Source organism: Salvelinus fontinalis, chromosome 2 (assembly GCF_029448725.1).
Source record: "Salvelinus fontinalis isolate EN_2023a chromosome 2, ASM2944872v1, whole genome shotgun sequence".
Classification (NCBI taxonomy): domain Eukaryota; kingdom Metazoa; phylum Chordata; class Actinopteri; order Salmoniformes; family Salmonidae; genus Salvelinus; species Salvelinus fontinalis.
Genome location: NC_074666.1, coordinates 52,917,120 through 52,941,938, shown reverse-complemented (window position 1 = coordinate 52,941,938; position 24,819 = coordinate 52,917,120). Strand labels below are relative to the sequence as shown.

Genomic DNA, 24,819 nt, shown 5'->3' with positions numbered 1-24,819 from the left:
CCTGTGGTCACTATTTCGGGACTGTTGCGTCTTCGTTTATTTTGTCAGTTTATTGTTTTTTGTTCTTTATTTGAAAGTATTCTAATAAATATGAATACTCACCACACTGCGTATTGGCCCGATATCTCCTACTCCTCCTCAGACGAGGAGGACGAAGAACGTGACACTACCTGTATTTGACATTGTGTTGTTATTTTGCTGAACACTAGATGGTTTAATTTTATTTTTGGCAGTGAAACGAGGCTACTCAGGCGAGAAAAAAATCTCACCCAAATGTATAGCCCCGTTGGAAAATATAAATGGACTGTTTGAAAGTGTGAATAATTAATAAATTTTTTATACATTTTTAAAAATGTGAATCACATTTTTATTTGGTGTACACCCGACGGCATTCCGAACATATAGTTGCTGAAAATAAATACCTGCGAATAAATCGCCTCATAAAAATCACAAGGCGAGGGTGAGTAGGCAAGGCAACATTCCATATGATGAGGTGAGCTTTGCGAGATGCACGAGGAGGGAGTTCTATACAGCGTAGCGCCAAGTATCCTAATTATAGTCTAGTCGATATACCGGTGTGTGGAGGTCTCTATTATTCTGCCGTCTGCTGATCTCGTGCAACAATGTAGCAGTTTTCTCTTTTGTTTCATGATACAATTGTATCCTCAGTAGCAACAATAATTTTGCCCGAACAGTATAGAAAATACGAGAACAACTAATCGCACTTTTATTTTTATTATTTTGTTTTACGATCAATCTGCGCCTCCTTCCCTCATCACTCCAGACAGTCCTTCTTGTGAGTCGGGGCAGGTGTATGGATGCGTCGTCCTAACAAGAAAGTGATGCCGTGAACTGTCCTCTTCTCTTCAAATAGGCTACCTTACATTTTTTTTTAACTGGATATGTTATTTATCTAAAAGCCCCGCGGCATTTAAAGGTAGGTTATGATGGTGTCTGCTTGAATGCCTAGGCTACTTTCTATTCAGTGCATGCTTTCTATTTTGTCACTGGATTTTAAGCGGAATGCCTTCCCGTATGGCTCTAAGTAAAGCAATGCGATTTCTATGTACTTTAGCGTTCAGAGTGGTTTTTTATATTTAATTTAGGATAGGATCGAGGATACCAGAAAATGTATACAAAATGGACAGCAAAATCTGATTTCTTTTTAACTTTGTTTATAGCTACCACTAGGTTAACACGCAAATTAAAATATTAAGTTTGCGTTACATTCCGTTATAATGGAGTGCAGTGTTTTTTGAATGCCCATGCCACGCAGGCTGTGTCATACATAGGAATCATACATGCGACTGAACTTAAAGGGATAGTTCACCCAAATTACAAAATTACATATTGGTTTACTTACCCTGTAAGCAGTCTATGGACAAGGTATGACAGCAATCCATTATTTTGTTTTCCTGGCACTGGTAACACATGCTAACCTTTTGGCATTTGTGGCAACAAATACCATTCAAATCATGGGACCGATATTAGCATTTTTTGCACGCATGTCCAAATCATCTAAAATTGAGTGTGAAGCTCAATAAAATCACTTAGATAATTTAAACATTATATCGGTCTCATGACTTGAATGGGCTTTGTGCCACAAATGCTAAAACATCGAGAAGTATTGTAACATTAGCCACCCTAGTATGGTGTTGGAAAATGGTGTTTTATTAAACATAATAAAGTTACATTTTATGGAAGTAATTTAGCCAAATGTCTAAATATATTTATTGTATAGGTCTACAGTTTGGGGGACTTTATTGGAAAATTTGGAACAATACTTTTTTCCCGTCTTTAATCTATTACTATTATCTAGTGACTATTACTATTATCTAGTGACTGCATTTGATTCTGGGGAGTGGAAAGTGCATTCGGAAAAGTATTCAGACCCCTTGACTTATTCTAAAATTGGTTAAATATATATATTTTCCCTTTTCAATTTACACACAATACCCCACAATGACAAAGCAAAAACAGGTTTTTAGATAATAATATAAAAAACTGGAAATATCACATGTACATAAGTATTCAGACCCTTTACTCAGTACTTTCTTGAAGCAGCTTTGGCAGCGCTTACAGCCTTCGAGTTCTTGGGTATGATGCTACAAGCTTGGCACACCTGTGTGTGTTTCTCCCATTCTTCCCAGCAGATCCTCTCAAGCTCTGTCAGTTGGATGGGGAGCGTTGCTGCACAGCTATTTTCAGGTCTCTACAGAGATGTTTGATCGGGTTCAAGACTTGTTCCGAAGCCACTCCTGTGTTGTCTTTGCTGTGTGCTTAGGGTCATTGTCCTGTTGGAAGGTGAATATTTGCCCCAGTCTGAGGGCCTGAGCGCTCTGGAGCATGTTTTCATCAAGGATCTCAATGTACTTTTCTCCGTTAATCTTTGCCTCAACCCTGACTAGTCTCCCAGTTGCTGCTGCTGAAAAACATCCTGTCAGCATGATGCTACCACCACCATGATTTACTGTAGGAATGGTGTCAGGTTTCCTGCAGACATGACGCTTGGCATCCAGGCCAAAGAGTTCAATCTTGGTTTCATCAGACCAGAGAATCTTGTTTCTCATGGTCTGAGATTCTTTAGGTGCCTTTTGGCAAACTCCATGCGGGCTGTCATGTGTCTTTTGAGGAGTGGCTTCCATCTGGCCACTCTACCATAAAGGCCTGATTGGTGGAGTGCTGCAGAAATGGTTGTCCTTCTGGAAGGTTCTCCCATCTCCACAGAGGAACTCTGGAGCTCTGTCAGATTGACCATCGGGATGTTGGTCACCTACCTGACCAAGGCCCTTCTCCCCCTATTGCTCAGTTTGTCCGGGTGGCCAGGTCTAGGAAGAGTCTTGGTGGTTCCAAACATCTTCCATTTAAGAATGATGGAGGCCACTGTGTTCTTGTGGACCTTCAATGCGGCAGAATTTTTTTGGTACCCTTCCCCAGATCTGTGCCTCGACACAATCCTGTCTCTGGGCTCTACGGACAGTTCCTTCGACCTCATGGCTTGGTTTTTGCTCTGACAAGCACTGTCAACTGTGGGACCTTATATAGACAGGTGTGTGCCTTTTCAAATCATGTCCAATCAATTGAATTTACCACAGGTGGACTCCAATCAACTTGTAGAAACATCTCAAGGATGATTAATGGAAAACAGGATGCACCTGAGCTCAATTTAGAGTCTCATATCGAAGGGTCTGAATATTAAAACCTGTTTTCGCTATGTCATTGTGGGGTATTGTGTGTAGATTTCTGTGGGAAAAAAATAAATGTAATCCATTTTAGAATAAGGCTGTAACGTAACAAAATTTGGAAAAAGTCAAGGGATGTGAATACTTTCCGAAGGCACTGTATGTAACGGGGGTCAGTGTGCTGCTAACAGCTTTGCTTCCTCCACTGTCCGACTGCCCCATACTGGACTCACACCAGTGATCATCTGCTTCGCAACACAGGTAACTGCCCTCCTTGACAACGTTCCAACGAGTTGAGCCACCAATTGGATGGCTCTACCATCGACATTTCAAGTTAGCTGTGGAGTGAGCTTACGGCACGTTCTTTTCTCCGTTACATTCACCCCTTCTACACTCGCTACACAGCGAGCTACCCCGGCCGTTGAGTCTTAACAGTCGATCTGGGTCACTGGCCCTCCTTAAAAACATTCCAATGGGTTGACCCACCTAAAAGGCACCAATTGGATGGCTCTATCTGCGACATTTTAAGCTAGTTGTGGAGTGAGTTTAGGGCACATTCTTAACTCCGTTACACCTATACGCAGATTACGCTGTTAAGAGTTAGAAAAGTAGAATCATTTTGAAATTTTGTAGAGAATCAACAGTTTTCCAATAGTTATGTCAGTCAATGACAGTCACTCAAATAATCCTCACCAAATGACTGAGTAGACGTGCAGGGCATGTGCCCAGGGGCCCTGACCATAATAGGGCCCCCATATCTTTTTTTGTCACTCAGATAGTATATGAACATGGCAAAATGTGTAGCATTGCAGGAAATTATCTTTCCACTGCAAAAGTTTCTTTCCACCTCAGGGCGACATCTGTAGAATTGCAGGATATTACCTTTGAGACGGCAAATTCTTCTCTCCGCCACATGGCAAAATTAGAAGAATTGCATGAAATTACTTTCAACACTGCAAAAAAAAATAAAAAATACTGAAACTGTTCTATTTTATCCTCATACTCAAACAAGAATCAGTGTATCACTCCAATAATTAAATATTTCAGAGAATGTATTTAGCTTGCCTTATTTGTCAGCCAGTTTTCAAGTTATCAATTTCCTTAGGGTTAGTATGAAAGCAACCTAATGTAGCAGGGGTAAAAGAAACTCCTGAAACTAGATCCCCTGCATACTAGTCTAGACAAGAAGAAAAAAAACTGCCGGGAGAGGTTCTCTTCTGTACTGTTCAACTAATCCAGTAAATATTGAGGAGGAGTTACGATGGATTGTCTGTCGCCTTGATTCGATTAATCTGGCCCGTGCACCCGAGTAGGCGAAACACCAGGTGAAAGTTGATTGCGTTCGTTTTAGAACTGGACTGCCTCCTGGGCATGAGCCAGCAGTTCAAAGCCCACTGGATCAAGATCCTGTGCTTTCACATTCAAAAGTGATTACCTTTTATAAAAAGGCTGTATCTGCCTTCCAAATGAAGACTAGTTAGAAAATTCGAACATATATTTTATGGAAAAGAGATGTATGTTTCTGGATGATGCATCATGCTGCCTTGTTGACAACATGACCGAGCGGTGCAGATTACTGTTCCTTTTGAGGAAGGTGCTCTTCCTTCACTGCTTCTGCCCATTCAAGTCACGCGCCATAGACCGGTGCCCCGCGGCTCAGCATAATCAAATCCACCCATTGTTAACCCGGTTGTTGGGGACTCGGCAGAGGCTAGTATGAAAGTAGCCTATCCAGCAAACCGGGAACATTCCCAGAACATTAGCTAAGATTCCTGTTAGGTTCTAGGGTTTTATCTAACATTGGGATGATAACATCCCAAAAACATTCAAAGAATGTGCAACAGAAGATGGTGAGTACGGCCCAGTACATCACAGGGGGCTGAGCTCCCTGCCTTCCAGGACCTCTATACCAGGCGGAATCAGAAAAAGCCCCAAAAATGTGTCAGAATTCAGCCACCCAAGCTATAGATGGTTCTCTCTCTTACTGCACGGCAAGCATTACCAGTGCACCAAGTCTGGAACCAACAGGACCCTGAACAGCTTCTACCCGAAAGCCACGAGACTGCTGAACAAGACTGCTAAATAGCTAATCAAATGGCTACCCGGACTACCTGCATTGACCCTTTGTTGCACTAACTCTCTTGCACTGAATCTATGCACACACACTCACACATACTTACACTGACACCCCGACACACATACACACACTACATACGCCCATACACACATAACATTAACACAACACATGCATACTGATGCCACACTCACACACATACACACACACTTTCACACTCACCATGTACGTCACTTTACCCCTACTTATATGTCCATAGCTACCTCAATAACCTCGTACTCTTGCACAGCGACTCGGTACGGGTACTCCCTGTATGTTATAGCGATGCTATTTTGACTTCTTATTGTTACTTGTTATTGTCTGTGTATTTATTCCTCGTGTCACTATTTCATATTTTTCTTTTTTTTTTTTTTTCTTCATCTTTAACTCTGCATTGTTGGAAAAGGACCCGTAAGTAAGCATTTCACTGTCACATGTGACAAATAACATTTGATTTGATTTGTATGACTACATGCTGTTAGAATGTCCTATGACTGAAATAATGTGCCGATTGTCAACATATGAAGTGTAAAAAAAAAATAGGGTTGTGTTTGTACTGTATGATTAAAGGCTGTTAAAATGTCTTATGAATGAAATTGGAATGCCATGTGTCTCTATATCACCTACTACTGCACAATATACACTAACGTTCAAAAGTTTGGGGTCACTTAGAAATGTCCTTGTCTTTAAAAGAAAAGCACATTTTTTATCCATTAATATAACATCAAATTGATCAGAAATATAGTGTAGAGTAGACATTGTTAATGTTGTAAAGGACTAGCTGGAAACGGCTGATTGTTTTTTTTTTAATGGATTATCTACATAGGCGTACAGAGGCCCATTATCAGCAACCATCACTCCTGTGTTCCAATGGCACGTTGTGTTAGCTAATTCAAGTTTATACTTTTAAAAGGCTAATTGATCATTAGAAAACCCTTTTGCAAATATGTTAGCACAGCTGAAAACTGTTGTCCTGATTAAAGAAGCAATTAAACTGGCCTTCTTTAGACTAGTTGAGTGTCTGGAGCATCAGCATTTGTGGGTTTGATTACAGGCTCAAAATGGCCAGAAACCAAAGAACTTTCTTCTGAAACTCGTCAGTCTATTCTTGTTCTGAGAAATTAAGGCTGTTCCTTGTGAGAAATTACCAAGAAACTGAAGATCTCATACAACGCTGTGTACTACTCCCTTCACAGAACAGCACAAACTGCCGCTAACCAAAATAGAAAGAGGAGTGGGAGGCCCCGGTGCACAACGGAGCAGGAGGACAAGTACATTAAATTGCCTAGTTTGAGAAACAGATGCCTCTGGGATGCTGGCCTTCTAGACAGAGTCCCTCTGTCCAGTGTCTGTGTTCTTTTACCCATCTTAATCTTTAATGTTTATTGGTCAGTCTGAGATATGTCTTTTTCTTTGCAACTCTGCCTAGAAGGCCAGCATCCTGGAGTTAAAAGTTAATTTGTGGAATTTCTTTCCGTAATGTGTTTGAGCCAATCAGTTGTGTTGTGACATAGTAGGCGTGGTATAAAGAAAATAGCCCTATTTGGTATAAGACCAAGTCCATACTATGGCTCAAATAAGCAAAGAAAAATGACAGTCCATCATTACTTTAAGACATAAAGGTCAGTCTTTTTTTTTTTTTTTTTTTTTTACCTTTATTTAACTAGGCAAGTCAGTTAAGAACAAATTCTTATTTTCAATGACGGCCTAGGAACAGTGGGTAAACTGCCTGTTCAGGGGCAGAACGACAGATTTGTACCTTGTCAGCTCGGGGATTTGAACTTGCAACCTTCCGGTTACTAGTCCAACGCTCTAACCACTAGGCTACGCTGCAAGGTCAGTCTATCCGGAAAATGTCAAGAACTTTGAAAGTTTCTTCAAGTGCAGTCGCAAGAACTTTCAAGCGCTATGATGAAACTGGCTCTAATGAGGACCGCCACATGAAAGGAAGACCCAGAAGTTCATTAAAGTTACCAGCCTCAGAAATTGCAGCTCAAATAAATGCTTCACAGAGTTCAAGTAACGGACACATCTCAACATCAACTGTTCAGAGGAGACTGCGTAAATCAAGCCTGCATGATCGAATTGCAGCAAACAAACCACTACTAAAGGACACCAATAATAAGAGACATGCTTGGGCCAAGAAACATGAGCAATGGACATTAGACCGGTGGAAATTCTGTCCTTTGGTCTGATGAGTCCAAATTTGAGATTTTGGTTTCCAACCGCCATGTCTTTGTGATCTCCGCATGTGTGGTTCCCACCGTAAATCAGAATTCAAGGCACACTTAACCAGCATGGCTACCACAGCATTCTGCAGCAATACGCCATCCCATCTGGTTTGCGCTTATTGGGACTATCATTTGTTTTTCAACAGGACAATGACCCAACACACCTCCAGGCAGTGTAATGGCTATTTGACCAATAAGTAGTGTGATGGAGTGCTGCATCAAATGACCTGGCCTCCACAATCTCCTGACCTCAACCCAATTGAGATGGTTTGGGATGAGTTGGACCGCAGAGTGAATGAAAAGAAGCCAACAGGTGGTCCGCATATATGGGAACTCCTTCAAGGCTGTTGGAAAAGCATTCCAGGTTAAGCTGGTTGAGAGAATGCCAAGAGTGTGCAAAGCTGTCATCTAGGCAAAGGGTGGCTACTTTGAAGAATCTAAAATCTAAAATATATTTGTATTTGTTTAACTCTTTTTTGGTTACTAAATTATTCTATATGTGTTATTTCATAGTTTTGATGTCTTCACTATTATTCTACAATATAGTAAAAATAAAGAAAAACCCTTGAATGGGTAAGTGTGTCCAAACTTTTGACTGATACTGTACATTACAGAAGACTGAAATATAACAAAACTGTTTGACATAGAAACACCAGATTTTCAGCTGGTTTTTGAAGTAATGTTTATTAATTTTGAAATTATGAAAAAATGTAATACTGCCACTAGGTAATTTGACTGCAGGAAAGGGCTTCTGAAATGTTCTGGGAACCAGAAGTTGTTCCAATATTCTTACAACATTATAGGAATGTCATATGCAAGCTAACTTAAACATTGTATGAATGTCATCACAACTGAGTACATTTTGTGGTTTTGGATCCTATCTCTTGTAATGTACCCACACTGTTCCCACAATCTAATTAAATGTTCTGGGATCCTTTAACTTTTTATGGCTGCAGGGGCAGTATTGAGTAGCCAGATAAAAGGTGCCCATTTCAAACAGCCTCGTACTCAATTCTTGCTCGTACAATATGCATATTATTATTATTACTATTGGATAGAAAACACTCTCTAGTTTCTAAAACCGTTTGAATTATATCTGTGAGTCAAACAGAACTCATTTGGCACAAACTTCCTGACCAGGAAGTGGAAAGTCTGAAATCGAGGCTCTGTTCTTCTTCCTGCCTATACATGGGCATGATACGTAAGAGTCTACGTGCACTTCATAGACCTTCCCCTGGATGTCAAGAGGCTGTGAGAGAAGAAATTTAGTGTTTATCTTGGTCTGAAGTGGAATACAAGCTCTTTGTATGACGTGTCCCTCATTTCCGGTACTCTGGGGAGCGCGAGGTGGACAGTGGGATTGCCTTCTGTTTAGCTGCCGTTATGGACGACTACTATCTCCGGCTTTTACTTTATTTGATACATGTGACCATATCATCGTAAAGTATGTTTTTTCAATATAGTTTAATCAGATTATTGAAATTTCTTCGGGAGTTTTGCCGTGTTCCGTTCTCTGACTTTGTTGACGATGGAGAGATCCGTGCCACTTGGCTAGTGCGCGTGCTAAATCAAGAGGGAAAGTTGCCGTTCTAAATCCAAACAACGATTGTTCTGGACAAAGGACACCTTGTCCAACATTCTGATGAAAGATCAGCAAAAGTAAGAAACATTTTATGATGCTATTTCATATATCTGTCGTACATGTGAACTAGTCGTGGGCGCCCAAAGTTTGGGTACTCTAGCTATACAGAAGCTGCATATCGTAATGAAGTTATTTTTAGAATTCTAACACTGCAATTTCATTAAGAACTAATGGATCTATCATTTCCTATACAACATGTATTTTTTAGTTATGTTTATGAATAGCTATTTGGTCAGAATATGTGTCAGAAAAAGTGTCAGGAAAAATCTGGACGTAGTGGGAAAAAGTAGCTAAGTTAGCACAATGTGTAACCATTGATTTCAGCTCTAAATATGCACATTTTCGAACAAAACATAAGTGTATGTATAACCTGATGTTATAGGACTGTTATCTGAGGAAGAAAATCAAGGTTAGTCAAAAATTATATATCTTTTGCTTGTTTGTTACGATCGCTTACTTTTGCTACTGGGAAATTGCTTGTGTTTTTGGCTATTGTGGTAAGCTAATATAACGCTATATTGTGTTTTCGCTGTAAAACACTTGATAAATCGGAAATATTGGCTGGAATCACAAGATGCCTGTCTTTCAATTGCTGTACACTATGTATTTTTCAGAAATGTTTTATGATGAGTATTTAGTTATTTGGCGTTGGTGTCTGTAATTATTCTGTCTGCTTTCGGTGCAATTTCTGATTGTAGCTGCAATGTAAACTATGATTTATACCTGAAATATGCACATTTTTCGAACAAAACATAGATTTATTGAATAACATGTTATAAGACTGTCATCTGATGAAGTTGTTTGTTGGTTAGTTTGGTTGGTTCTTGGTTAGTTAGGTTGGCTTTGTGCATGCTACCTGTGCTGTGAAAAATGTCTGTCCTTTTTTGTATTTGGTGGTGAGCTAACATAAATATACGTGGTGTTTTCGCTGTAAAACATTTTAAAAATCGGACATGTTGGCTGGATTCACAAGATGTGTACCTTTCATATGCTGTATTGGACTTGTTAATGTGTGAAAGTTAAATATTTAAAAAATATATATATTTTGAATTTCGCGCCCTGCACTTGAGCTGGCTGTTGTCATAAGTGTACCGACGTCGGGCTTGCAGCCATAAGAAGTTTAAAGATCTCAGAAAGGCTGTTCTGTCAACATGCTTGCAACGTCAAAGGAATGGTTTGTGCACCCTGATTCAAACAGTATCTGAATGTCAGCACAACTGGACAGTTTTTTGTGTTTTGGGAACACAAAATGTTTTCTGGGAATGTTCTTGTAACCTCAGGTAAATGTTTTTTGTGATATATTTTTTTTTTGCAGCTTAAAATAAACATTGTAGAATCATCTGCACAACTGGACATGTTTTTGTTGTTGTTGTTGTAAACATACATTTTGTGATGTCACCCCAATGTTCTCACCAGACTTCTCCCACAATATAATGAAACATTCTGGGGACCTTTAAAGAACAAAAATGAATGTTTTCTAGGAACGTTCTTGCAAAATCAGGCAAATGTTTTATACAAACATTCTATAATCTTCAGGACGACAAGACAATTTTTGTGTTATGGGAACATTTGTTGCAACCTAACAAATGTTCTGGGAACTTTCACAGAACCAATTTTGGTTTGCTGGGTATACTCCTTCGAAGAATTTGACAAGTTCATAATCGCAAAGAGCATCTCTCGGCAATCTCCTACCAACACGAGTAGAGCATTACCGTGATGTGTTGGCTCAACCACTCAACCCCCTCCCTTCTTGATTTTGACGCATTGTGTCATGTTTGTGTGTTCTTCTCTTATATAGTTTGGTTTCCTGTTGAGGGGGGGCAGAGAGAGATCCACACCCCTGGGTGTGGAACCATAGAGTACAGAGAAGAGTACAGGCCAAGTTCCAATCAACCCAACTGGTGGATCTAGGTAGGTTGGTCAAGCCCAGGTTCCAGGCTATGTCTCCCTGGCTGTGGGACAGCTATTCCGTACTGAGCTGAGAGGGACCTGCCTGGCTGGAGACTACAGGAACAGACATGGGGCTGGGACAATCCAACAAGGCTTCCGTCACCGATGACACAGAGGAGGGTGAGTAATGACCGAAACTGTTATAAAGTGGGCAATGAGGATTATTAGACATTTCTCCTTTTGGATTTGTCTTCTCTGAGTGTACTCCAGTAGCCTCTGTATCAAAAATGAAGACGATAGATTGAACAAACAGATGAAGAAGATGCAGTACATCAATAGAAATGTAAGGATCAGTAAAGCCACGGTTACTAACAGGTTTCTTAAAGTCTCATAAAGTGTAATGGTAGTTATCATTCAGGTATGCAGACATTGTGTCATAGAGATCATATGATTCCTATAACATAGCGTTCTATGTGTAATTATGCACTGTGTTGGGCTTACAGTATATACTAGCTAAGTGGAATTCAACATCTTTGAATGTGACAAATCCTCTAGATTGAATTCACTCACTTTGGCAAAACCGACAGAGGTAAGAGTACATCAGCAATTCAAAGGCTGTCACTGGGTTCCCTTTTTAATTAAAGACATTGTGTTTTTATATATATTACATAATGAATCAGCTGTCATCTGAGGGTGTTTTACATTTTGGAAGCCAATAAGTGATGATCTAAGGTTTTTACAGCTAACCTTCTTCACTCACTAGAATACAGTTACTGTGACAGTTTATAGAGCACATCAGCTGATGTAGGCTAACATGTTATGCAAATGTTTAGCTGTATCAAATTAATGACGGTGACAAAGCATTAGCAAAGGATTATTTATTGGTAGGTCAGCTGTAACAGACAGAGTGAATACTCTCCTTTTCAGAGAAAAACACACATACATGAAATACTTGAACAGTTTAAGGCAGAAGTTTACATACACTTAGGTTGGAGTCATTAAAACTTGTTTTTTAACCACTCCACACATTTTTTGTTAACAAACTATAGTTTTGGCAAGTCGGTTAGGACATCTATTTTGTGCATGACACAAGTCATTTTTCCAACAATTGTTTGCAGAAAGATTATTTCACTTATAATTCACTGTATCACAATTCCAGTGGGTCAGAAGTTTACATACACTAAGTTGACTGTGCCTTTAAACAGCTTGGAAAATTCCAGAAAATGATGTCATGGCTTTAGAAGCTTCTGATACACCTGTGAATGTATTTCAAGGCCTACCTTCAAACTCTGCTTGAAAACATGGGAAAATGAAAAGAAATCAGCCAAGACCTCAGAATTTTGTTTTAGACCTACACAAGTCTGGTTCATCCTTGGGAGCAATGTCCAAACGCCTGAAGGTACCACGTTCATCTGTACAAACAATAGTACGCAAGTATAAACGCCATGGGACCACGCAGCCGTCATACCGCTTAGGAAGGTGACGCGTTCTGTCTCCTAGAGATGAATGTACTTTGGTGCAAAAAGTGCAAATCAATCCCAGAACAACAGCAAAGGACCTTGTGAAGATGCTGGAGGAAACAGGTACAAAAGTATCTATATCCACAGTAAAACGAGTCCTATATCGGCATAACCTGAAAGGCCGCTCAGCAAGGAAAAAGCCACTGCTCTAAAATCGCCATAAAAAAGCCAGACTACGGTTTGAAACTGCACATGGGGACAAAGGTCATACTTTTTGGAGAAATGTCCTCTGGTCTGATGAAACAAAAACAGAACTGTTTGGTCATAATGACCATCGTTATGTTTGGAGGAAAAAGGTGGAGGCTTGCAAGCCGAAGAACACCATCCCAACTGTGAAGCACGGGGGTGGCAGCATCATGTTGTGGGGGTACTTTGCTGCAGGAGGGACTGGTGCACTTCACAAAATAGATGGCATCATGAGGTAGGAAAATTGTGTGGATATATTGAAGCAACATCTCAAGACATCAGTCAGGAAGTTAAAGCTTGTCGCAAATGGGTCTTCCAAATGGACAATGACCTCAAGCATACTTCCAAAGTTGTAGCAAAATGGCTTAAGGACAACAAAGTCAAGGTATTGGAGTGGCCATCACAAAGCCCTGACCTCATCCTATAGAAAATGTGTGGGCAGAACTGAAAAAGCGTGCGTGAGCATGGAGGTCTACAAACCTGACTCAGTTACACCAGCTCTGTCAGGAGGAATGGGCCAAAATTCACCCAACTTATTGTGGGAAGCTTGTGGAAGGCTACCCAAAATGTTTGACTCAAGTTAAACAATTTAAAGGCAATGCTACCAAATATTAATTGAGTGTATGTAAACTTCTGACCCACTGGGAATGTGATGAAAAAAATTAAAGCTGAAATAAATAATTCTCTCTACTATTATTCTGACATTTCACATTCTTAAAATAAAGTGGTTATCCTAACTGACCAAAGACAGTGAATTTTTACTCGGATTAAATGTCAGGAATTGTGAAAAACGGAGTTTAAATGTATTTGGCTAAGGTGTATGTAAACTTCCGACTTCAACTGTATATCTGTACAATTGTACAGTATCTTTTCTAGAGTGCACACTATGGACATTGTTTGCATCCACGTAGTATTCTTATGCCGTTGCCAGAATAATCGTCATACATTTCTTTCAACATTTGTTATTTCCTTAAATTTGAGCTTCTGCCATCGATCCCATTAGTTACCCATTATGGACAAAGTCATCACCTTAGAAATAAAAGTCACGTGTGACTTGGAATTGTACTTGGAAGTTCAAAATAACTGGAGTGCTCCTTGACATTGTTGTTGTGGTTTTGACATTGAAGCTGAGTATTCAATTTTCCAATGCCCTGAATTTACTGCCTGGGCACCTGGGATTGGTGTTGGCCAGAGAAATAACAGGACAAATGACAGATAGAGAACCATAGAGAGAGATTTAGTACATCAACAGGACTGAGTGCTTTATAAGTCTATTAAGAATGGGATTGGGAATTAAGTGTTCTTTGTTCTGTGACTTTGTTCTGTTGACAATCATGCTAAAGCTGTGACCTGTCCCCCCTCCATGTCTGCCTGTCTGTCTGTCTGTCCCCTGGGGCTTCCACTTCTCTTAATGGGCACGCCTGTCTGGTGATCATGCTTTATTCACGCTCCGGCTGACTGGGACCCGTGGGTTCTGTTTCAGTCGCCACAGCAACCGCATGACTTACTCAGTCATGGCTGCGTACTAGTGCATATGGGGCTCCGCTAGAGCTTCCTGCCTCTGTGAACATCAGAGCGAGGGGGGAGGGGAGACAGACAGAGAGAGAGACTGAGAGATACAGAGAGATAGATAGAGAAAGAGTAAGTAACCGGGACCGCAGCCTCTGTCTCTGTGCACCCGCTGCTCTGCTCTCCTCGCAGTCAAACCACAGCTGTCCTTCCCTAAAACCCCATCAGAACCAGAGTTAGGCTCAGAGCCTGTAGTGAACAGTGAAACACAAGTAGCGGAGAGGGGAAGTGCCACTGATACATGACTAACAGAGCATATCATTAACTGTCACATCCAATCCATCCACTCGGAGGGGATGTGAGGTGTCGCTGCTCGGCGGGGGTACACCGGCCAGGTCACATGACCGGGACCAGAGAGAGAGAGAGAGAGAGTGGGTGGCAGCTGCACGTCACCCTGGGAGATGGCAGATAGAAAGAGGGATAACCCTCTGTTTCGATTGCCATGGCTGTGAAGACAGGCCACAACTGGTTCCAATTGAATAGAAATGTTTTTTGAGATTAGACCGATAATTGGTGCAGGTTCAGGTTAAATTGGGACTGGGAGCAGGGGCGTCCTGCACCCCAAAAATCGTCAGTATATTTAGTTATTGCTTGTCAGCAGGCATGCCAGCTAAGATAGCTAGACAAGCTAGCTACTCTAACTTCATTGATAACCTGAAATGTCTTCTTTGCAGATAGTGTGAGAGGTGTGACATTTTGAACCTTTCTGGACCAACTTCATAAAATTGCTAGTTGACTAGCAGTATTACAGACAAACAACAACAAATTTAACAAAAAAATGCCCCATTAAAACAATATATATATATATATACAGTATATTTTAAAACAGGATAAATCTGAGGGGGCACGTGCCCCTGTGCCCCCAATGGGCATGAGACTTTTGACTGGGAGTGTAGTACTGACTGGGAGTGTAGTAAGTGTGCTGAGAAGAGATGGTGTATTTTGTTTCAGAGAAAAACGTGCAACATTTAAAAAAATGTTCATCTTCTGGGCTATAATGTAAACAACCTTTTATTTCTCTCCGCAAGTTCATTTTGTATCAAGGGAGCAGTCTGTCTACATCTGATTGTAATGAACTGTAATGAACTGAATGAAACAACTTACCGCGGCCAAAATGACTTCACATTTAGATCCTTTTCCATTTGAGATAATAACACTGCCTCACACAAGTTAAAAAGGAACGCTGAATGTCAATTGTTTCTAGTGCCATTTAGATTTTCTCGTGCATCCTCTATGTATTTCAACAAGATTGTGATTGCATGAAATTGTATGCCGTTTGCCTGCGAATATGAAAATAAAGAGATGCTCCTCTTCTTTCCCCAGTCAATTTTGACCACTTCCAGATCCTAAGGGCTATCGGGAAAGGAAGTTTCGGGAAGGTAAGTCTGTTTTGGTAAATTGCTGAGTCCAACCTCCACTTGAAATAATCAGTTCTTAGTTGTCTTGACAATAGGAGCCACAGATGCAGTCGAACAGTACTTTCACATTCTATCAAAGCACTTTCTTACAGCTTGTGTTTACATCTAGGTAAAACCACAAGGCAATGATCAGTAAGAAACCCATTCAGTAAACTCAGGGGATAGCAGGATGTATGCAGAGCTATTGTCTGTTTCTCTCTAGGTGTGCATTGTGCAGAAGAAGGACACAAAGAAAATGTATGCCATGAAGTATATGAACAAACTGAAGTGTGTGGAACGGAACGAGGTCCGCAATGTTTTCAAGGAGATGCAGATCATGCGGAACCTTGAGCATCCTTTCCTTGTCAATTTCTGGTAAGGCTCATTGTGTGTGTGTGTGTGTGGGGGGGGGGGGGGGGGGGGGGGGGGGGTGCATTCGTTAAAGAAAGAAAGGAACAAGAAAGAAAGAAACAACAGCAACTGTTAGGAACAAGTGCTTTGAAGACAGTGATAAAGCATCTGTAGCGAGAGGACTCTCACCTTGAAAGTGGCAGAAGCTTGAATGCCCAATCTAACATGTATGTTTGCTCAGCCAAGGCTTTGACGTATAGAATGGAGGAGGACAAACAAAACAAAAAAGTAGAACAAAACCTCAGACTTTTTGTCTTTGAAAATCATGTGGGTAGTTACTTGTGAAGGATTATTGAAGTACAGTACCAGTCAAAAGTTTGGACCAGTCAAAAGTTTTTACTATTTTCTACTTTGTAGAATAATAGTGAAGACATCAAAACTATGAAATAACACATATGGCATCATGTAGCAACCAAAAAAGTGTTAAACAAATCAAAATAGATTTTATATTTGAGATTCTTCAAAGTAGCCAACCTTTGCCTTGATGACAGCTTTGCACACTCTTGGCATTCTCTCAACCAGCTTCATGAGGTAATATTTCAATTAACATGGGCGCCTTGTTAATTTGTGGAATTTATTTTCTTCTTAATGCCTTTTGAGCCAATCAGTTGTTACAAGGTAGTGGTGGTATACAGAAGATTGCCCTATTTGGCTATTCAATATTATGGCATGAACAGCTCAAGAGCAAAGAAAAACGACAGTCCATCATTACTTTAAAACATGAAGGTCAGTCAATCCGGAAAATTTCAAGAACATGTCTTTATAACAGAAAGTTTCTTCAAGTGCAGTCGCAAAAACCATCAAGCGCTATGATGAAACTAGCTGTCATGAGGAGCACCAGAGGAAAGGAAGACCCAGAGTTAACTCTGCTGCAGAGGATAAGTTCATTACAGTTAACTGCACCTCAGATTGCAGCCCAAATAAATGCTTCACATAGTTCAAGTAACAGACACATCTCAACATCAACTGTTCAGAGGAGACTGCATGAATCAGGCCTTCATGGTCGAATTGCTGCAAAGAAACCACTACTAAAGGACACCAATATTAAGAAGAGACAAGCTTGGGCCAAGAAACATGAGCAATGGACATTAGATTGGTAGAAATCTGTCCTTTGGTCTGATGAGTCCAAATTTGAGATTTTTGGTTCCAACCACCATGTCTTTGTGAGAGGCAGAGTACGTGAATGGATGATCTCTGCATGTGTGGTTACCACCGTGAAGCATGGAGGAGGAGCTGTGATGGTGTCTTGGTGCTTTGCTGGTGACACTCAGTGATTTATTTAGAATTCAAAAACACATTTAACCAGCATGGCTACCACAGCATTGTGCAGCGATAGCCATCCCAACTGGTTTGCGCTTAGAGGGACTATCATTTGTTTTTCAACAGGACAATGACCCAAAACACACCTCTCGGCTGTGTAAGGGCTATTTGACCAAGAAGGAGAGTGATGGAGTGCTGCATCAGATGACCTGGCCTTCGCAATCACCCGACCCCAACCCAATTGAGATGGTTTGGGAGGATTTGGACCACAGGTGAATGAAAAGCAGCCAACAACTGCTCAGCATATGTGGGAACTCCTTCAAGACTGTTGGAAAAGCATTCCTCAAGAATCTGGTTGAGAGAATGCCAAGAGTGTGCAAAGCTGTCATCAAGGCAAATGGGTGGTTACTTTGAAAAATCAAAAATATATTTTGATTTGTTTAACACTTTTTTGGTTACTACGTGATGTCTTTTTTCATAGTTTTGATGTCTTCACTATTATTCTACAATGTATAAAAAATTAAGAAAAACCCTTGAATGAGTAGGTGTGTCCAAACTTTTGACTGGTACTGTAAGTACATTGTAAAGACATACTGAACTTAGTCAGAGAGAGAGAGAGAGAGAGAGAGAGACACACACACACACACACTAGGCATCCTACTCAGCTACACATCACTCACTCTGCCAAGACAAGCATGTATTTTTACTATTGATGATAAAGAAGTAGCCCACTCAGAGACAGACAGGGCCTTTATGGAAACTGGCTGGTCTGGGCGTCATCCTGAGCTGTTGCTGTCAGTGAAACTGGATGGAGCGGAGACACTGATGGAATTGACTTTATTGAAGGTGAATTTTCTGTCTCACTCCACATCCTGTGGTGAGCATCACAAGGCAGGAATTGCTTTACTGAATCGACAATGAAGAAGAACAAGGACTTGAAGTTAATGAAGTGCATGGACAAGAATGTTCATTGGCATCAGTGAGGTAGTGAAGTGTCTCATGTCTTTCATTCAACATGCTTATTTTGTAATGGTCTCAATGCATCAAATACAGTTCTCCACTATTTGTCCTTTATTTAACCAGGAAGGTTACCTGCATACAGTAAACACACCTATTAGTCTCATTGCCATACATGATCTGGAATTTCTTTCTAGTCAACAATCTGCCATACCTTGTGTATCAAACGACCCAGGGAGTGATCCACGACCAAGAATCCCCTTAATGCACACCGGGGCCTCTCTACATAACGTCACTGTTCACACAGTCTCTTGGTTTATTCAAACATCACATTATGTTACAGGACACTAGTATGCCCTTCTTCTGGCAGGTTGTCAGGTCAGTTAGTGGAAGGTCACAGTGCTGGGATGGTCTCGCCGAGGGGGAGGCAGCTCAGTGGACTGCAGGTGAAGCGCGTTAAGGCAGAAGACAGTGGCGTGACCTTGATGCCTCATACTGTAGCTTGTGCCTCCTCAGCGGGGGCTGCTGGGATGGGGCGTAATTTCTCCCCACGGTCGACAGCAGCTGAAGGAGCATTAGCCTCTGGCTGAAGGGATCTGTCAGTCAATCAGGGGGCCGGAATCAATGTAACACCGTCACATTGGGGGGACTCATCCAGGTCTGTTCTGCAGAGGCAGGCTTCAGTCAGCTACTTCTGAGATGGCCTCAGTTCTCTCTCTCTCTAAGTGTGTGTGTGTGTGTGTGTGTGTGTGTGTGTGTGTGTGTGTGTGTGTGTGTGTGTGTGTGTGTGTGTGTGTGTGTGTGTGTGTGTGTGTGTGTGTGTGCGCTTTTTGTAGGCTACCTGATTGTAAAAGTTGTTCCAGTATTTCTATCAGCACTGTGTTGACTTTGTTTAAATTGAGCTGAACTATAAGCTATTCATTAGACTTCTTGTTATTAATTCAAGGCGTGTTTGTTCTGTCGAAATATGCAAACTCCAACGTAAACCAGAGAGTAATGGCCTTGGAACTTTTAATTGATTTGGAGGCCATTACAGATACAACATGGGAGTCAATTAAACATGCATTATAGTAAATGTGCTGTAAATGTGCTAGAATATACATTATGTTGTGCATTATGGGCCACTTTGCGAAACTAATATACAGTGCCTTCAGAAAATATTCATACCCCTTAACTTATTCCACGTTTTGTTGTTATAGGCTACATTCAAAATTGATTAAATGGTTTGTTTTTTCTCTCCCATCTACGTACAATACCCCGTAATGACAAAGTGAAAACATGTTTCTAGATTTTATAGAAAATTAAATACAGAAATGTCTATTTTAAATAAGTATTCACACCCCCAGGTCAATTCGTTGTGGAAGCACCTTTGGCAGCAATTACAGCTGTACAGAGTCTTTCTGGGTAAGTTTCCAAGAGATTTTCACACCAGGATTGTGAAAAATGTTCCCATTACTCTTTTCAAAATTCTTCAAGCGCTGTCAAATTGGTTGTTGATCATTGCTAGACAACCATTTTCAAGTCTTGCAATAGATTTTCAAGTAGATTTAAGTACAATCTGTAACTCGGCCACTCAGAAACATTCACTTTCTTTTTGGTAAGCAAATCCTGCTGAAAGGTGAAGTCATCTCCCAGTGTCTGGTGGAAAGCAAACTGAACCAGGTTTTCGTCTAGGAATTTGCCTGTGCTTAGCCCCATTCTGTTTCTTTTTATCCTGAAAAACTCCCCAGTCCTTAACGATTACAAGCATACCCATAACATGATGCAGCCACCACTGTGCTTGAAAATATGGAGAGTGGTACTCACTAATGTGTTGTATTGGATTTGCCTCAAACATAACGCTTCGTATTAAGAACAAAAATGTAATTGCTTTGCCTCAATTTTTGTTGTATTACTTTAGTGCCTTGTTGCAAACATGATGCATGTTTTGGAATATTTGTATTCTGCACAGGCTTCCTTCTTTTCATTCTATCAATTAGGTTAGTATTGTGGAGTAACTACAATGTTGTTGATTCATCCTCAGTTTTCTCCTATCACAGCCGTTAATTCAACTCTGTAACTGTTTTAAGGTCCCCATTGGCCTCATGGTGAAATCCCTGAAATTCATCATGCTCAAAGGGATATTCATTGTCTCCTTTTTTTTACCCTTTTACTGTACCAGTGGGGGACCTTCTTTGTGAAGCATTGGAAAACCTCCCTTGTCTTTGTGGTTGAATCTGTTTGAGATTTACTTACAGATAATTATATGTCTGTGGTACAGAGATGAGGTAGTTATTAAAAAAGAATGTTAAACAATATTATTGCACACAGAGGGAGTCCATGCAACTTATAATGTGACTTGTTAAGCACATTTATTCTCCTGAACTTATTTAGGCTTGCCATAACAATTTGTTTAAAACAATTATGGGGTATTGTGTTCAGGCCAGTGACAATCTCAATTTAATTGATTTTAAAATTCAGGCTGTAACACAATAAAATATGGAAAAAGTCAAGGGGTGTGAATATTTTTCAGGAAAAACATCAATTGGAACCCATTGGTCCAAAGGCCAGTACTTTTCTCTGCATGGGATTCCACCTCTCAAGTAGCTTACTGTGAGATGTGCTGGTTCTAAATTGGCCTGAAGGGTGTTTTCAAACTGCATGTGAGGTAGAACAAACTGACCTGGGTGGGAGAGTCCATGCCAAGAAAACTAATCAGAATCCCAGGCTTGTTGAAAATAATGAACAGGTGGCAGTGTATGCCACCCTCACAACCTGCTGGGGATGCTAAATGACTCTTTCTCTCTACATAAGTTTGCACTGCCTCGTATGTGGCTCATTAGGACAGCATAGTCTTAGTTCTACAGTAAACTGTGGTGATTGCTTATTGTAATTTATTGTAATTTAGGCCAAGATGGCAGATGACCATTGCAGCTAAGTATTCATACATATTCAAAGACACTTGAGTTCTGTAGCGTGCATGGTGTGAGAGTAGGGACAGAATTGCTGAAGGCCGCCATAGGCGGATGTGGTAGATTGAGATGCAGCCCATCCCTAGCTTAAACTGACAGATTTTGATGGGGATTTTTTCACAGGTGCGTCAATTGACTCTGTTTTTTTTTTAAGTATCTGTGACCAACAGATGCATACAGTACCTGTATTCCGAGTCATGTGCAATCCATAGATTAGGGCCTAATGAATTTATTTAAATTGACACATTTCCTTGTATGAACTGTAACTCAGTAAAATCTTTGAAATTGTTGCATATTTCATTTATATTTTTGTTCAGTGTAGGAATAAAGTGACTAGGCAACATGATAGATAATAAACAGTAGCAGCAGCATACAGTATGTGATGAGTTAAAAAAAAGGATCAATTTAGATAGTCCGGGTAGCTTTTCGGTTAGCTATTTAACCAACTTTTTAGCAGTCTTACGGCTTCGAGGTTTAGTAAATAGTTCTACTATGACTTCGGCAGTATTTGGACTGTACGAACCAAGTCTTGGAACATTTTAAAGGCCCTCCTGTTTTGGCATCGGAGATACATTTTTGCCATTGTCGAGCTCCTGCATTCTCAAAATGTTGTCATTGGGCAGAGAGATTTCCTGTTGTTGCAGCTTTAAAGCTATTATCCTGCAATTCTACCATGTTTGCCATGAGGCAGAGAGAAAGTTTAAAGCTTAAATTGCAGTGCATTTCTGTTTTTAAAAAAATCATCATTTTTGGGGAATGCAATTGTATTGAATTGAACAATGTGTAATTGGTAGAGTACTGTGGATATCAATATCCCTGTGGGCATCCCAGGCCCATGTTGCCCAGGGTTAATGCATACTACCGTGCTCTGGGCACACATATTGGAGCACAGGAGGGTCAGCGTCTGAGTCCAAATCCAAGTATGCAAAACGGAGCACGGAGGGCACTTCTCGAATGCGTACTCCATTTGTAAATATTTTGAAGCATGCATTGATGCAAGCTTCAATGGAAAGTATGCAGAGAAATATGACGCAACCAATTAAGAGCAATGCAAAAGTTCTTGAAATCAATGGCTGCTATTATTTGAGCTGAAGCGAGAGAAAATACACTCCGACTTCGGGAATTAAATGTTGCCTATACATCTCATATGTTGCCTGACTAAAATATTTTATCTTGATACGTTAATAAATACATGCTGTGTTTGTTTTGGCATGTTTACCTACCTACGTACCCTAGATTGCAAGCCCATACTATGTCAATAGGGCTAACTGACTAGTTATTACGGTTAGCTAGCCAGACAGCCACGAATAATTGACATCGATCTTGCATACAATTCGTTTTAGTTCACTTTGCCTGTTAAACTGTCGGGTTAGCTACATTATTACGATTCACATATAGCTAGATGATAGTTATGAAGTTAAACAGTTGCTTTGTGTATATCTTGTTTCATCTATTGTTGCAATTGTCCTGGCTGGAAGAAGGTTCAGTGAATGGGTAAATCCATAGGTCAATAGGGCTAACTAGCTACCCACGAAAGATTGGTAGTTACCCATGAAAATTGTACATCTACTGTACCTTGCATAACATTCCTATTAGGCCATTTTTGCCTGTTTAATTAGCTGACTAGCTAGATTATTACGATTCACATACCTAGCTGATAATAATTATATAAAACGTTTGCTTTGTGTATATTTTGTTTCGTCTATTGTTGCCATTGTCCTGGCTGGAAGAAAGTTCAGTGAATGGGAGGTGAAGCGTGAGGTAATATAGTAGGGGGAGTGCTTCTCAAATGTAATGTTTTATGCATTCTCAACACTCTCATCCTCACAAGAACGCACCTCAAAAGAACATTGTCAGAGACTATACTCGGAACATGAGAGTGTGGAGCACGGTTGTATGCATATTGAGAAATTATTATTAGTATTACACCCTCTAAACGTATTTCCCCCACCGCCGCATAAGATTCTATAATGGTTAGATTTCACCAACTTCCCACTTTAGTAGAGTGTGCTGTGGGAACAAGAATAATAAACCACCAGTGAAACATAAGAATCAGATTTTCTACTAGATTAAGCTTTCTCCAGTAGGCTACGGACTCTTCGTGCACGATCGATTCCCTGTAGGAACTGCTATCGCTCCTACTCCAGGCCACTCCAGCTAAACCAACACGTTCCTTCATGAATATTCCGACTGGCGCCAGGAGGGGAAGCTGGCTGGATCATGCCACTACATTACAGGAAAATCAAAAACATGACTTTTCTCCCCCATAAGTGCCCACAATGTAAAGGAAAATAAACTGATATTTCTCCTGCAGGAAACAAGGCAATTCATGTCCCTCTCCTTGGGTAAGTGCTAGTGACAGCTCCCAGACGCTCTCACCTCGGCAGACTCCGCTGAGCCAGAAGTATTTTCCCAACATCAGAAGGAGCTCTGTAGAGAGAAATAGAGAGCACTGCCCTGCTGAGCATAGCACTACTGAGATGCTTAGATTCTCTTAGATCTGACTGGCAAGCCCTTCTAAACACATCTAACTCACCAGACAAGGTTGTTTTTTTTTTGCACGCAAAATGTACTTTTTCGCTTACGTTTTCATGTACTGAATACAAACTCTAAAGTGAAATGTGTTCCCAACGCATTTTCAACTCTACCGATAGTTTTGTCACAAAATCTGTTGCGTTAAATAGAAAATGTGCCTACTCTGGTCTTGGCATGTTCGCTCTAGCTAAGTAGCCAACAGCTCGCAGATACAGTGCGTGTAGGCTGTGCGGGTAGGATAGGCCACATGATGACATTACTATGGATTATTTTTTCAATGGCACTCAAGCATCAATGATCATGTCACCAGAAAAAGACCCTCGATATTTATTGGAAAGGGGCGTCAAGATCACCACCTTGTGAAGTTCATCATAATTTATTTGATCTGTAGCCTAATAAACTGCACCCTTTCCCGAATCATAGTGGGAGGACCACACACCATATAATCGCATGACTCCAAGTTGACTTCAATATGATGGTTATTATATCAATATTTGCCCATAGAGGCATTTCCAGTTTCCACCTCAATTTCTCACATAATTAATTAGTTACAGACGCACAAATATCATATCTCAAAGACACGCTAACCTCTCATCATTATTCACAATTTATTCAGTATTATTCGTAGTCATGGTAGCATCCACATTCATGTAGAAGTGTTAAGAAACATATTATATTCTTATTTACAATAAAAATGACTCAAATGACACAATGCATTATTTACCAAACAGCAAATGCATCCAACAAATTTGTAAAGTCACAAGCTTGATGGTATAATTGCATGCTATGAATATGGGACCAAATTCTTAACTTTTTACTACTTTAACCTTTTACTGCAGTGGGCTAATTCAGGCTCGAACAGCGATATTCTTGGTAGTCTTTAACAAATCTACTCTGAAACTAAAGTATATACTGTATCTCACACGCGTGGTTATGGGCTTAAAAAAAGAAGACACCTGTACCATGTCAGATATA

General features: G+C 40.4%; 1 protein-coding gene across 2 annotated transcripts in view; it reads left to right on the top strand.

Annotated features, from left to right (window-relative positions):
- The first annotated feature begins 446 nt into the window (after positions 1–446).
- LOC129821046 (serine/threonine-protein kinase 32A-like) overlaps positions 447–24,819 on the top strand; it is a 76,188-nt gene continuing 51,815 nt past the window's right edge. For both annotated transcript variants that reach the window (XM_055878293.1, XM_055878284.1), the window contains exons 1-4: positions 447–937; positions 10,967–11,238; positions 15,657–15,712; positions 15,954–16,105. In XM_055878293.1, the coding sequence (XP_055734268.1) occupies positions 11,187–11,238; positions 15,657–15,712; positions 15,954–16,105 (260 nt within the window). In that variant the 5' untranslated portion in view covers positions 447–937; positions 10,967–11,186. The remainder of the gene's footprint in view (positions 938–10,966; positions 11,239–15,656; positions 15,713–15,953; positions 16,106–24,819) is intronic.